This window comes from Epinephelus lanceolatus, chromosome 1, assembly GCF_041903045.1.
Source record: "Epinephelus lanceolatus isolate andai-2023 chromosome 1, ASM4190304v1, whole genome shotgun sequence".
In the NCBI taxonomy this organism is placed as follows: Eukaryota; Metazoa; Chordata; class Actinopteri; order Perciformes; family Serranidae; genus Epinephelus; species Epinephelus lanceolatus.
Genome location: NC_135734.1, coordinates 19,322,377 through 19,337,372, shown reverse-complemented (window position 1 = coordinate 19,337,372; position 14,996 = coordinate 19,322,377). Strand labels below are relative to the sequence as shown.

Below are 14,996 nucleotides of genomic sequence, written 5' to 3'. Positions count from 1 at the left end.
ATCTTTGGTATTTGGAAACGTGCATGAACACAGTGTTTGCTCTCCAAAACACAGCAGACCCCCCAAATGTTTCCTCAGCCTCGCTGCACTTCCACGTCATCGTCGATCGTGTTTTTTTTTCTTGCGCCCCCCTCTCTACCTCTCCATCCCCATCCTTAAAACTGCTGCAAGTCCTCCTCTTTTACTATTTGAGACCCTGTTGAGTGTCGCAGCAGCTGGAAGCACCTCTGAGCAGCACTGTTAGACCCGACATGAGGCTGAGACTCGCCACTCTCGTGTGTTTCTTCAGCTTTGTGTGGCTGTCGGAGTGCGCGCCTCCGACCTGCTACTCCAGAGCGCTCGGCCTGAGCAACGAGATCATGGCTCTGCTGGAGAAAATACACACCTACCATCGCACGGTAAGAGCTTTGACGAGTATTTGCGTTGTCACATTCTGCAGACAAGACTGTGTAAAGTGTGTAGACTGGTGCTTCATGTAATGTATTCTAACATTATTGTGTATTGGGTTGCAGAAAACGTGTGCAGAAGTTCTACCTACGATCTTCCTTGATGTGCATGTAAGTTTAAAACAGTGGGGTAATGTGTTTGATGTGGGGGCACACAGGGGTGCTACAGGGGTACTGCAAGGGTCCCCAGAGAATTGGGAATATTTTTAAGTTTCTTTGTTGTTTTTTGCCACTAACAACCATGAATGATGACCATTTATAGTCATTCCAGTAAGATATTTAATAGTTAATTTAATACAAAATAAACAAGGTGACACAGTCCCAGTTAGAGGAGCTTTCACTCTCACCATGCACATGAAGCTATTCCAGTGCAGACAAATCATAAAAATGCTAACTAATGTGTATGACTGTGACAAAATTTGTTTGTACATTTAAGGGTTTAAGAGACTGTTTGAGCAGAGGTGTAGATTTTAAGGGGGGAACTCAGGGGACATGTACCCCTTGATATTAAGATCACACCACCACCACCCCCCCCCCCCCCCCCGCGACCCTCAAGAGAATGAAAGGATGAATGAATACATTTACACCATTAATTTCACAACTTGTTGCATGAAATTAAGTGTTTAAGGACCCCCCCAAATGTTAAAATGAAACCTAGGACTTTTTATTTGTGTACTCTAGATTCAATAAAGTATAAATACTGTCATGCAAAAATAAATCTTTAATCATAAATTGAAACTACAGTTAAAGACGACACTGTTCATTTTAAAAGACTTGTTTTATCCCTACAGAACGCATGTGTCACAGCCAAGATCCGTGACTTCCTCTACGTGGTGCTGAACCATCCCAACCAGTACTGCAGAGAGCGTCCCAGAATGGTGCTGCTGAAGCGTAAAATCCAGAATCTTTACACCATCATCAGCAGGATGTGTTATCGGGTAAGATAACAGGCTGAAAAACAGCCTGCAGTGTTTCTGACTTTTGTTTTCAGGCTCGAGTTCCTTGACCACATGTCTTGTCATGTTCTGTTGGCAGGACCTGGTGTTTTTCACAGACGACTGTGAGGCAATCGACACTGGACACACTCGCCCTCACTACGACGAGGACAGGCTTCAGCTGCTGCAAGAGGAGAGATGAGCAGCAACACGCAGAGCAGATCACAGATGTGCGTCTGTCTATTTCATTCAGAGAAACACATCAGCAATATGTAGACTGGTAACGCATACGCACCACAGCCTGCACTGTACTAGACACTGCATCATAAGCGATACAAACACAGTGCTGTTTCATGTCGTACCTAGTTGGCTCTGTGTTAGCCGCACACTCATGTTAGTGGACAAGTGTGGCTGCATTCCAGCAAAGGAGTGCAGAACTTTCCACAGGAAATTTGCTGAATGCCATCCATGCCGATGAAAACCTTGAAATAATAAACCAGTAAGAGATGCTTGTGAGCCGGGCTTAACCGCTGCTTACTTACCAGGCCTGATCAAAGGTTCATGTGTCATTAAGAGAAATATGTTGTGTTGCCTTAACCCTTGGTCTGACTAACATGTCTTAAAGGAGCACTGTACAGCATTTTGTAAACATTTGACCAGTGGTGGCTGAAAATGTTATGTAAGAAATAGATGCCCTAAACGTTTCTTTCCCACACTCGCTTGTAGAGTGTGTTCCTTGGGAATTTTCTCACTTTGAAGATATTTTTTACTTTTGTTTCATGCCAAAGAAGTTGCTGCAGATTGTGCAGATTGCACAAAATAAATATTTCCATGCCCGTGAGGAGAATAGATATAAACTAAGACATAAACTTGCCTGTTTTTCTGTACACTTCATGACAATCTATACACAGTATGTCCCACATTATGTAATAAAACTATCTGTATGTATCACTTTTTATGTACTTGTTTTATTCTCTGAAGTAATTACCAACATGTTTGCCAGTTGATTCTGGGAAACACAAGCTACTGAGACAAAACTGGCCCTCCTCCAGTCTTTGAATCAAAATGATGTCCCTTTCTAGATGTTTTTTTATTTTATTATTTTTTTTTTACATGAGAAAAGTTCTTTCAACTCTGATTTTCACTCAGCGTGTGACACTTACTGATCAATTTCATTCTTATTGAGACAATATGAAGTTTTGTCATCACTTTACTGATATACAGTTGCATTTCAAGTAATAATTGTTGAGCTCAAAGTCCAAATGTATTTTCCCTCTGCAAAACAAAATAAACTGGTTTTTGTGCTTTGAAATGTGTGATTGATGAACTGTAAGTGAAGCGATGTGGTTTTTATGCAAACCACAGTTCCCACTCTCACAAATAACAGTGCAGCTGCCCATATTTTGATAAGAGTGTTATGACATGTTGGACTTGGGAGCGAGTCTCTGGGTTAATGTGTGGCCTCTGCTGCCCTCTGTTGGCCAGTCTGTGTCACCTGCATACAGAAAGGTAGCCGCTCAGTCTGTTTTTTATACAGATATATAAAGCATTCTGTCATTTCAGGACCTTTTAGGCTAAGGCATTTTACCTGACATGCTGCATTTTGCTCAACCCTGGATTTGATTTTGAACACATCTGGTCCTATGTGGCCTTGATGTTCGAGTACAGGACTCAGGTTAGGCCCCCCACTGGATGCCAGCCTCACAGGCTCTGTTCACAATCCCTCCTCTCCACAGAAGCCACTGCTTTCCACTCACATCAGCCCAGTGCCAATACATGCACGGAAATTAATTGCCGAGGCTTGAATTGACTTGTGATAGGTAATCTATCCCAGTGAACACTCAGCCAGCTTTTTCTTTCTGTGAAATGAGGCCTACGTTATTGTTGGCAATGCTGTGCGTCGTTGCCAGCAGGGACTTGTTTGACAACTCTCCCTGTTGGTCCATTGAGAGATTCTTCAACATGACTTGGCTGCCAAACAGTGATACATTTAATGAGAGAAACAATCGGAATTTCACAATGTTCATGTTTGTGTTTGTGAATGATTTGTCCTTTGACGACATACACGGATTCTTGATATGATTGATTGTCTATGCAAACATGCATTTAACCACCATTAATCCTGCCTTGCAGTTTTGCTTTGCTGAGGCATTTGTCCCAAAGGGAGCTATGGTTTCTGTATTGTCTCTGCTGTTTTTTTTTAATTGCTGCTTGAAAGTGGTGTTGTCGATATTGTTGACACATTCTGCATCACAGACTGACCTTCAACTTGCAACTGGGATGCTTTACCTTTGTCCTGAGTTTGCATATGGCTTTGCTGATGGCATAGGTCGCGTGTATGCTACATCCGTTTCATGTGCTAGGCCTGCAGCCTACATTACATAATGACATCATTGTAGTCTGGTTCACACGCCTTGTGCTGAAAACTTTTGGGCATGAGCACAGTTCAGATGCTTTCAGTTGTCTTGAGAGTTGTTTAGGTACCAGTCATGCAGGAGCTGCGTTGTTCCTGGATCAGGTCCTTCACACACTTCTGTATAGGCTGATTAAGAGGCAGGTTCTCCATGCAGTGATTATCCATTCACTATCAGTAGGCAAAGCTGCATGTTCAAGGTTCATGCTCAGAGGCAGTATGACAGTGCCTTTATCTGTCACAAGGTGGTGCTGGTTGTCGTGGGTTTGTACTGCCACATCAGATAAGGATGTTATGCTGCTGTACACAGACTGTACATGAAGGTGCTACTGACAGACAGCTATTAAAAGGTCTCTCTGTTTGTTTGTTTGTTTCACTGACAGTAATTATTAAACATGTTATCTCTAGGTGCTCTAAGCTCTGAAATCTGTCAGAACAGAGTAAAACTTGCAGCCGTTATGTTGAAAAGGGCCAAACTATTTCCCGCTGTGATGAGAGATGACAGATGTTTTATTTATAGAGTGATGTTTCAGCAGGACACCAAACCAAAATGCTACATCAATAAGCAAGGGCACATGGATTCATCAAGACTGTCAAACTTGTGATAATGTTGATTTTACCTCTTTAAATTTTATTATATAAAATAATAGAATTCTTTAAAAAAGTGAGACAGAAAAAAATACACTTACAGCTCCACAGTCTTAATCTTACAACACACGCTAATAATCATTTAACAGCATGCAGTTTAATCTGAACCCATGTTGCAATAGGCATGCTTTTCTGTCTGTGCCAAAATCAAGTCGTTGCACTCCTGAACCATCAGGTCTGAACCTCTCTCTGCTAATTAACTAACCCCACAAAATCTAAAATGTTAGTCAGCAGCATGTGGCTTGTTAAGAAATCCTCCCACAGTGGGTTTATAAAGCTTAATTGCTGTGCATATTGATCATCATTAGAGGAGCCGCAGAATCCACGTTATTTTCTGTCATTAGGACAAAAACAGAGAACAGAACATTTAAACTGCAGGCGGCCAGGTAGTTTAACAATGTAATGTTCTGTGACACTGCACCAAAAATGCTAAACGCTGCACAATAAAATAAAAACACACAACAACAACATAGCCGAGGGGTGACAGTAATCATTCTCTGCTTTGTTGAAATAAATTACCTTGTAAAGGACAGATCAGAAACCTATTTACATTAAAGCATGGCTGATGCAGACTGTGATGCAGTTGTGTTTATGAGGTTTTCAGGCAATTTTCCATCACATTTAACACTTTTATTACATCTTAAAAGAAATGTTGCCTCATTAGTCCACATAAGAAAATGTTTCCCCCCCTTAATTTCCAATAGATGATTGGCACACTCTCAGCACTATTGTAATTACGCTGCTCAGTAAATTTGGTCGGTGTTCAAAACTCTCACATATTTCACCAAAGCTTCCCCTCCTGTAGACATTAAATGTACCTTATAAACCACAACTGTTCCATTGATTTACACGTTGAAGTAATTATTCATTGAAGGGGTCAGCGGAGGACTTGTGATAGCAGAGGGAGGTGAATAAAGTTCAGCAAGCTTAGAAGCAGCTGTCAACATGTGTGATCCATCACTGAGAGATTGATCTTTGGTTGTATGAGTGGTTAATAACTGCAGCCTATAGTGCATGTGTTCAAATCTGGTGATGCTCATAGGTCAGCCAAAGACCTCTCAGTGCAAGTAGGCCAGGACACCAGTGCCCTCCAGTGGACACTAGAGGTTATGCAAGCAAAAAGGAAGCGCATTGATGAATCAGTGAGGCAACAGTTGTATTTACTTAGTCTTATATAAAAAAGATTAATGTAGTAATGATAAATACTATAAGCATGCGTATTATTTCATATATTGTTATGATATTAATCCGCTTGACTATCCGCATGAATAGCTCCACGCCATTCTAAAAAGTCCAAGTCAATAGGGTATTAATATCTTTCCTTTAATTGTGACTTTTACTGTATGACTTCATAGTGAGCTTATTGCTTTTCATTTTCTCAGAAATATGTCATCGCTCTAATATTTCTGTGAATTCCATATATGAGAACATCTGGTTTTCTGCAGGAGACTGACTTTACAGCCGCGAGAAATTGGTGATGATCTTTGTTGGTGACTAAACATGATTTATATCATCCCTCCTGCAGTATTAATAGAATTTACAGCACGTGGCTCTGACTGACTGAGGGCTCGAGGCGTATTGTACTTTGCAGAGCAGGGACACAAGTGTGCGTTCAAGTTAAATGTATATTGTGAATGGAAATATTAATAATGTTCCTGCGTCCGAACGCATTTATTTCAGCTAAGGTCTTCACTCATATCTAATGGCAATTTTTAATTTTTATTTATTTTTGTTGTTGTTGTTGTTGTACACGTGAACATATTCATATCAAGCCATACCAAGTAAATGTTTCAAGACATGATCTCTTCATGAGCCGTAATGAAGGTGAAATTAAAGCGTATTTAAATGTTCACAGGCCCCGGTGATTTGGAGATATTTCCCAACAAATTAATAGCCATACACTACATTATTTGCCACGAATATATATATATATATATATATATATATATATATATATATATATATATATACATATATATATATATATATATTGGTTTATTTACTTACTGCGCAGATACAGATTTGCCTGAAAAGGTTGTCGACAAAAAGGCCTGCTCTGATGAGATATTGTAACAATCCATTTACGCATTACGCATGGATAAATGTACAAAAAATACAAATATTTTAATGGGGTAGTTTTAAGTTCAGTGAGGCGATTTTAATCATTTAAACTCATATTTTTTAAATCGAAACGAGACTTTTAATGTTACTCCGACTCTGGACAGAAGGTGGTGGTGTGGCATATCTAAAAGAAACAGAAAGTAACTTGTGCTTGTGTGTGTCATGGATTTTGTCTTGAGACTATTATTATAAGATTATTCTCTGCCGCATCTGAATTAATCAAAATGAACATCTTTATCAGGTCTGGCTATATAAAAAAAATGACATTACACTGATAACAGTGTTTTATATTTTGAATAAAATGACAAATACCGGATAAACCTTTCCAATTTGGAACAGCCAGACCAGCATATATTATAACACATTATTAATTACGCCAATAGTCACATAAAAAGAGCAGACATTTTAATAAATAAGGCAATTAAAGCTGGATAAAAAATAATTTGTGAAGAACCAATTTCTAATAAGGATTTCCTTGAATTAACTCACATGCCAAACATTTTATTTACTATATTAGAAAAAAGAATAAAAAGAAGAAGAGGGTACCTGCTTTAGAAGAAAGCTTAATTAATGATCAGGTATCATAGAGCTAAATATTTTATTGGTGTATGTTGATGAAATAGATTTGGATTATGTCCGCAGAGATCATCATAAGAGAAGCAGCAATTTTAACAGAATCAAATCAGTTTAATTCTGTAATTTTAATCTGGCCAAATATGTTGCAATAAAAGTGTTTCTTTGCATTATTTGTTTAAGAGTAAAAACAGATAAACCTCTTCTACTTTCCTCACTAACCTATATTAATTCATCTCACAAAAGGCCCATAACATATCCTCTATAAGTCTTGGGAAAAGACGCAGCAAAGGTTAAAGGTCTATTAAACATCCACTCCCTCCTCTGCTTTAATAATCATTTATCCCAGCTTTATGAGCGACTCCTAACAGCCCTCCTTTCCCCCTTTTTCTTGGAGACCAAGGGGTTTTAACGACGGAGTCAAACAGCCTCCTGTGATCTTTTGGATGATCTAAACAAGTGAGTTTTGTTTTCTGTTTGGCTCCTGGCAAGATTGAGAGCCGGGGACAAAGGAATGAAAGAGTTGAAAGAATGGACGGATCCCCTTTGGCTCCTTTGTGTCAAGTCTCTCGTCTTTTCAGACAGAGCGTCCATCCGTGTGATTTAAACGTATTGTCAGGGATTATGTATTAATTCATGCCTCATGGACATAGTGGAGAGGAGATTGTCAGAGGAAAGTGCAAAACAACAGCAGATAAATAAAGAAAAATTCACCATCATGTAAAATTAATTCCGAGAAAACACTCTTTGAATGCGTAATGCGTAATAATATTAGAAAATATATGTATCTGTTGCTTAAAATCAATAATACATGAGGACTGCTCGGGCCCTTGTGTGGGACAGCAGCTTGTCAGCGCTGAGGAGGAAATCACAGCGCCGAGAGGAGAAGTGTTGCCCGTCCCAGTCCCCCGTTGACATTTTAGGAATGATAAAAGTTCCGCCTTGCCCGGAGCTACAGCCTCGCTGGAGCCGGCCTCCGTCTGTGGCAGATTGCCTTTGCTCATTACAGCAATTATTTTACTCCAATTTAACCCCTGCCTGAATGGCAGGGAACTCAAGAGAAAGCCTTTAAAACTGCTGCGGAGTGGCCTGTAATTTTCTCCCTATCTGATCCCCTGTTTTGTCATTTAAGTCTTCCTGATGGTAGAAAATGACTCCAGCGTGCATCACAGGGATGAAATATTTTCTTTATGTGCGCCGGTAAGGTAATATGTTTGTACACATGGGTCCTAACACCCTGTCTGCTCCATAATAGGGGTGTCACTTGGCTCATTTTACACCCTAAACACTCCATAATGACACTCTGGTGGATTGTTTACAAGCAATTTAGCCCTGAGAAGCAATCTCCAATATTTATCGGTGTGTTTTGAAGTCAGCACAACTGGTTGTGTGTCCCCCACCTCCCCTCCTCTGCACACATCTCCACCCCCTCTAAACTCTACTGGCGCCAACAAAATCTAGGTTAGTTGTTTCAAAGCAATAGGCAACAGCTGTAGCAATACATTCCTGCAAATAATATGTGACAAGTTTTAAATGCACAGCAGCACTGCGGGGCTGCAATGCGTGCAAGTGTGAAAAGCTTAAACTGAAGATGTGTGGACAGTAGATTGCCAATAATGTCATGGTGTGGATCACAGAAAGACTGCACCCTTCGAATGACACTCCCAGAAGCACAATATATAAATTATGCTGATCAATATTCATATTTTCTATATTATAGGCCTGATAATAATTACCCCTGCTGCTTCTTTTCCAAAATAAAATTGCTATATCCATAAAGTTGTAGCACTGACAACAAGCCCAAACTCATTCCTAAAATTATATAAAGATTTGTAAAATACTTAACATTACCCAAAAGTAAGAAAATATTATTTCCAAGCACTGTTTCCTCCCACTGCTTTGCAAAAAAGGACTGTGAAATAGCCCAAAGTCACCATGCACGTGTCAGTCAAAACGAACAACTGCTTAATGAAAAAGAATAAACAATTTATTGTTAAGTTATGTCACAAATATATTCATAATATAAATGAGGATATTCTTCAAATATACATTATTTTACAGTACACATATCCCTTCCGAAGGGAATCATTCCAACAACAGACAGTGCTGTTATAAAAAGAAAAAAACAAATGCTGTGGTTCTCCAAATTCACAAAGAGCACTCATTGACACTGGGTTCAGTAACCCACTGTAGTTACGCATTGATATGAATGCAAAAAATGAGGGGGTTATTTTGCAGTGAGACAGCAGCCCACTGACAGGATGACAACCCAGCTGGTTTAGTCGGCCTGAAGGTAGAGGAGGGGGCTATCTTTGACACATTATAGCACGCAGTCTAGTGTCCATACTTGACTGTCCATTCGTGACATATCTCAGGCCTACAAGTACTAAATAGTTTCCACCCCTGTGCCGCAAAAATCTCCATCTTAAAGTCATTTAGTCTCACATTCAAATTATTTTCTGAAATAAGATTTGCATCAATACGTTCCTGATTGGCATTATTGTTTAGGATTTAAGATTAAATGACTAATAAAGCTGGATTATTTTTGCAGTGTGTGAACTTACTGGCGAGGTCAAGAGAAGTGGATAAACTTCAAGGTCCTCAGAAGGGGGTCTGTTTGGAGGTCTTGGCCCCCTGAGAAGATGTAACACTGAGCTCACCGCCAGGATGCCTCTTTATTTAGTATTTAGTGTCACCTCACCTGTCCGAGGAGCCCCCCCTCTCTCTCGCTCGTGGCCCTCAGAAAAGTAGCCTAACCCCCCCTTGTGTCCCACTGCACGTGCCCCCTTGTCCTTCGCCCCTGTCAAGCGAGGTGGTACATACTGTATCCGACGTGAGCGGCGTACAGTCCCACAGGGGAAACCGGCAGCGAGTGCCTCTGGAACGGGTGCGACCCTGCGTAAGACGCGGGGACGTGCGCACCGAGGGGAAAGGAAATCCCGAAAGCCGGAGGCAGCATGGGCTTAGCTGCCATTTTCAGTTTTTCAAGTTCTGCCTCTTGGAGCCGCTTGGCTTTAGCTCTCCTGTTCTGAAACCAGATTTTGACCTGGGTCTCCGTCAAGTTGAGGGAACTGGAGAACTCTGCGCGCTCGGCGATGGAAAGGTACTGCTTCTGGCGGAACTTCCTCTCCAGGGCGAGCAGCTGGGACGTGGTGAAGGGAGTCCGGGGCTTTCTGTTCGTCTTGTGTTTTCGCAGGGGACAGGCAGGAGGACTCAACCTTCCTGTGAGAGGACAACACGCTTTAATTTAAGACCGTGGATTGCAATGCACAATGCCAAATCCACACAAATACACTGCGTAAAAGTAAGAAAATCTTAAATACGTCGACTAAGAAAGAAATTATATTCCATAAAAGTCCAAACATGAGCATCAAATTATACATTTTAATATAGATGTGATTATTTCTATAAGCTTTGCACTGACAGCACACTTACGTGGAGGTGTGGGAGAGAAACGAGGACTCTGCAGCCACGAAGTCCTCTCATTACTGTCCGGGCTCTCGGGCTTAATCAACACGTCTTCTGGCATATTCATGATGTCGCCCACAGAAAACGAGGAGCTCATGGGTAAAGCAACTGAAGTATCCAGACTACCGAAAGAGCCCATCCTGACGCCCTTTCCCATCGCATGGGACGTCCCGGGCACGGACGGGGCATCCGGAGATGCGACCTCTCTGCTGGGTTTCCTATCAGCCATCAGCGCCTCAACGCTGAAGGGCAAAATAGCAACTTTGGGCTTCACGGTCTCCTCTGCGGGACTCAGGCTGGTCTGCATCTCGCCTCTGCTGACGAGAACCGAGCGGGGAGGGAGGTCTTCGGTTTTCAAACCAGCGGTCAAAGCTGACATGGCGATCGATGGGGCCATACAGGTCCGACTGGCACGGGTGAGATGGCTCGTCGACTCGCGTGGGCACAGTGGAAATAGTTGCAAAAAAGTTACTGCGGTGCGCCCTAAGGTGACGGTATCCTCATGTTTATGTGACCAAATTGGAGTGCAGGGCTATAATAAGGCAGGCGTGGAGAAGGAGGCGGCCAATCAGGGGCGAGATGGGCTGGTACCTTTTGAGAGTCAAAAAAAAAAAAAAAAAAAGTGGGGAAGTTAACAATAGTAACTTTAAAAAAAAACAACAAAAAAAAAAACAAGCAACTTCACATAAACATAAACACAACAAACTCCTAATGGGCCATGGTTTCATCAAGACTAAATCCCACAAAATGATGTTACCCTATAATTATCCTGCCATTAACTTATTGACATTTTATAATCGGGGCATTATTTCTATTATTACCCACCGTGGTTAACCTTTCCTGTCCCAAACATTTTGACATGCTTTATTCACATCCACCCATATGATGAGTGATTTTGGCCAAAGCTTGCTTGGAGTGAGTCTTGAAAGTTGCACAACAGTTTACTGCTGCCTCTTTATGTGATGAAGCTCTCGCAGCGCGCTGTTTATTGATGGCTGCGGGGCTCTAATCAGATTGAAACACACAGGCCTTCGCAGTCATTTAGGGGTAATTATCGGGCTTGGGGGAGGGATCACTAGGATTTTTTCCCCCTTTGACTACATCCATTAAAGTCAAAAATTATGTGGAGTCTTGGGGGGAAGAGGGAGGAGGCAGCGTGGAGCCAAGGAGAGATTTAACCCAGGACTGTCATTGATTTACCTGGCTATACTGTGCACCTTCTCATTATCTGCAGTCCCAAAAAGAGGGGATTTTATATTTTCAATAAGGCCTGCAGAAAACATACAACTGGATCCATTTGTTATTTTTCACTCAGAATGGAAACGCACGAGATAAAGTTTCATTTTGCTTTAAATTCTCGCGTAAAGACATGGAAATAGATCACCTTTTCTGCTGTGTAGCCAGTTCTCAGGAAAAGCGTCTGCGTCGCTAATTGCCAAGCATAAACAATCTGTCACGATTTGTCAGTCTCCCTAATGGGCAGACAAGTTATGTTATTTTTAGGCGCCAGCAGCTCGCGGATCAAAGCGCTCGGCTTTAGGGAGACTATTGAAAAAGTTGAACCCGCACCGAGAGCGCAGCACCGCCTCCTCCTCTACCCTCTACCCACCCTAGCCCAGGGACACTGAGCCATTCAGCCTGAAAAATTAGCTTTTTCTCAGCCGATCGCACGCCATTTCCATCTATTCAAATGAGCGCTATAGTCGCTGTAATAGCAGGCTCCGCGGAAGGAAAAGGTCAGCGCCCACTGAAGTTACTCCCAGAGAGTCCTCTGCACTGAAAAGGATTCCTCTATGCAAGTGTTTCCCAAGATACACATTAGACCGCAGATCCTGAGGTGTTTGTTGCTCTGACTTTGCGCACGGAGCATGCGGGGCGTTAAATGCAGTGGGGATTGTGAGACCTCAAACCAATCATGCTCATAATCTATCTGTCACTGTGCCATAGCTTTACCAAGGGAAATTAGAAATAACCCTCTCCAGGACCACAGAGGTACCGCCGCCCTCGTATGCCTCATAAAGTTTCAACTTGTTGTGGTGTAGCCTAGTCATGGTTCACATGGTAAATGGCTTCCTTCATGTGAACAGTGCAATCAACATTGAAGGTGACACAGATTTTACCAGGCAAGCAGGTGCCTGTTTTGCATATGAGCCATAAAGATGGCACGATAAGGTCAATTATTTGCTACTTGGTGAGGGCATGGTCTGTAGGGGGAGTGAATCAAATGAAGAGAAATGGTGTTGAAATTAATGTTAAAATTATTAGAATAATAAATCAATTTAAGTTATTTATCAAAAGTATTTCTTGAACAACAGGTAATTTCCGGTTGCCACATTCATATTTAAATCGCAGCCACAGGTGTTCCCTTGTTGTTTTGCATTTTACAGCTGATAACCAGGTTCCAGTCGCTTTACAAAAAACTTAACACACAAATCTTAATTTATCATTTCCTCTGCAGCACATCCTGTGTGTGTGTGTGTGTGTGTGTGTGTGTGTGTGTGTGTGTGTGTGCAGGTAGCAGGGCCTCCGCGTGCAGCTGCAGTGTGTTTGGAAACACTTAAAGCCTCTAACCTGGAACGAGTGGCATTGCTCCGCAAAGCTTTGAAGTCACCGGAGTCTCCGGGCTGCCGCAGTCCGTCTGAAGCCCCCCTCTGCTCGGAGGCTCCAACACTTAACCCGTCCTCCCGACACCAACTCGTTAAACGAGTCTGCGTAAACACAAATAGAGGCGCACGTGAGGCGCATTACCGCGCGCTGCATGTTTGGTAACTTGCAGCAGCAATAACGCATAGCCTGCTAATTTCTGCTCGTGGCGTGTGCTCGTTCAGAAACTCATAACTCACATGTTTGCTTGTGGAAACACTGCATCTCCAGGGTTTTCTGATTTGATGATCAGAGGCAGAGATAAGATGACAAAAAAACTGCACTATAATTTATGATGTCTGCCTCACACACATTTTCTCATCATTATTTGGTGATTTAACTGTGATCTCGATCAAAATTTGATGTTAATAAACACCCATTTAACCTGATTGTGGGCCCTGGTTGTTGCAGCATCCTCCAGTTTATTTGTCTTGTGAACAGAGGGGGGACAGCGGTGCTGGAAAACAGTGTTGGTGGCAATTAGCATCCCAAACAGTGGCCTTTAAGAAGAGCGATGTGCCATGGAGAAGACGATTACCATACCGTTATATTTAAATCCCGAGGCAACAAATGAGGGCAGAGCTGGGATACAAAGCAACTGTAAGGCTCATCGGGCCTTTATTTCACTTTATAAACTACTTTGATTCCCAGTCGGGAGGCAGGGACTCCAGACAAAGGCCCATTGTTGCCTCCTCTCAAAGTTGTCTTAACCCTTTTCATGCAAGGTCTGTCAATTTAGACTGTAAAGACATAAAAGGGAGTGTCGATGTCAAAAGGCATTTTCAGGCAAAATATTTGCACTTGGTGCGAGTAAATGACTTTCGTCTGGAGGACAATGGCGCTCATGTGAGTATAACTCCTATATCCTGGTCACATTTTAGATTTGAATATAGTGACATATGCGCCTGCCCTTGGGATATTAATGGGAGATATTGTCAGAAATGTGTGATCTCATTTTAGCATTTTAGCGATTTGAAGTTAATTTGATAACAACTTTATGATGCACCTCGGAGAGATGAAAGAAAACAGCCCAAGGTCTCCATAATTATACATAATGTATCTTATTTCAAAGCAATTAGCGCAATCAGGCGGATCGGAGCACTTTGCTGCCAGTAAGTAACAATGCCTCACGGTCATTTAAGCTTCACCACGCCATTCACACTCTGGCTCACAGGTCAGTCTGCAGACTTGAGTTCATTTGGCAGGTGGATGTGTCCAAAGTCCAAAAGTCACCAGCGAGCCAGTTCATGTCCAGTTAAACCCACAAAACAACATGTTTGTATTACAAATGTGGAGGCCTATTTAACTCTTAAATAATGCAGCATATGCACGAGACAGCAGGCGATTATGGCATTGCATTTTCACCTTATATTGAACATATATGACATGCTGAATGTTTAAAATAGGAGTGTGCAGCATTTTAAATATGTTAATATCAATAATCAAAATAAAAAATGCGGATCATTTAACAATAATAATTATTGATGTGCAAACTTCCAAGAAAAATATTATTTAATTGCTAATATATATTTATTATTGTGTAACTCAATTATTGTCATATCCAGTTGCTGCACAATTAACATAAATATTAAAATAGGTAACCATCTATGACAGCCATGTAAATGCACATAGCAACATTCAATATTATTGCAGCTCTTTATGTTTCAGAGAGAATGAGCACTAGCTGAGCCGAGCCCAGCTCTGTGTAAAGTCCCTGCAGCCTCGGTGAACAGCAGGCAAACAGCAGCT

General features: G+C 41.7%; 2 protein-coding genes across 2 annotated transcripts; one reads left to right on the top strand and one right to left on the bottom strand.

The window, feature by feature from the left end:
* Nucleotides 1-55: 55 nt before the first annotated feature.
* LOC117257339 (cytokine like 1) lies at nt 56-2,693 on the top strand. Its single transcript, XM_033627491.2, has 4 exons — nt 56-398; nt 513-557; nt 1,238-1,384; nt 1,482-2,693. The coding sequence occupies exons 1-4, from the start codon at nt 252-254 to the stop codon at nt 1,581-1,583; spliced, it is 441 nt and encodes a 146-aa protein (XP_033483382.1). The 5' UTR covers nt 56-251; the 3' UTR covers nt 1,584-2,693.
* Nucleotides 2,694-9,101: 6,408 nt separating this feature from the next.
* On the bottom strand, nt 9,102-11,126 carry msx1a (muscle segment homeobox 1a). Its single transcript, XM_033627276.2, has 2 exons — nt 10,572-11,126; nt 9,102-10,358 (listed from the first exon to the last, which is right to left on the bottom strand). Exons 1-2 carry the CDS (start codon nt 10,999-11,001, stop codon nt 9,940-9,942), a joined length of 849 nt encoding a protein of 282 aa, XP_033483167.2. The 5' UTR covers nt 11,002-11,126; the 3' UTR covers nt 9,102-9,939.
* Nucleotides 11,127-14,996: the final 3,870 nt, after the last annotated feature.

Excerpts from the sequence above, each read along its gene's own strand:
- LOC117257339 (XM_033627491.2), top strand. The coding sequence starts at position 252 with ATGAGGCTGAGACTCGCCACTCTCGTGTGTTTCTTCAGCTTTGTGTGG. Across the intron at positions 399-512 it reads TACACACCTACCATCGCACG|AAAACGTGTGCAGAAGTTCT; the intron begins GTAAGAGCTTTG and ends ATTGGGTTGCAG. Across the intron at positions 558-1,237 it reads CGATCTTCCTTGATGTGCAT|AACGCATGTGTCACAGCCAA; the intron begins GTAAGTTTAAAA and ends TTATCCCTACAG.
- msx1a (XM_033627276.2), bottom strand. The coding sequence starts at position 11,001 with ATGGCCCCATCGATCGCCATGTCAGCTTTGACCGCTGGTTTGAAAACC. Across the intron at positions 10,359-10,571 it reads TTTCTCTCCCACACCTCCAC|GAAGGTTGAGTCCTCCTGCC; the intron begins GTAAGTGTGCTG and ends GTCCTCTCACAG.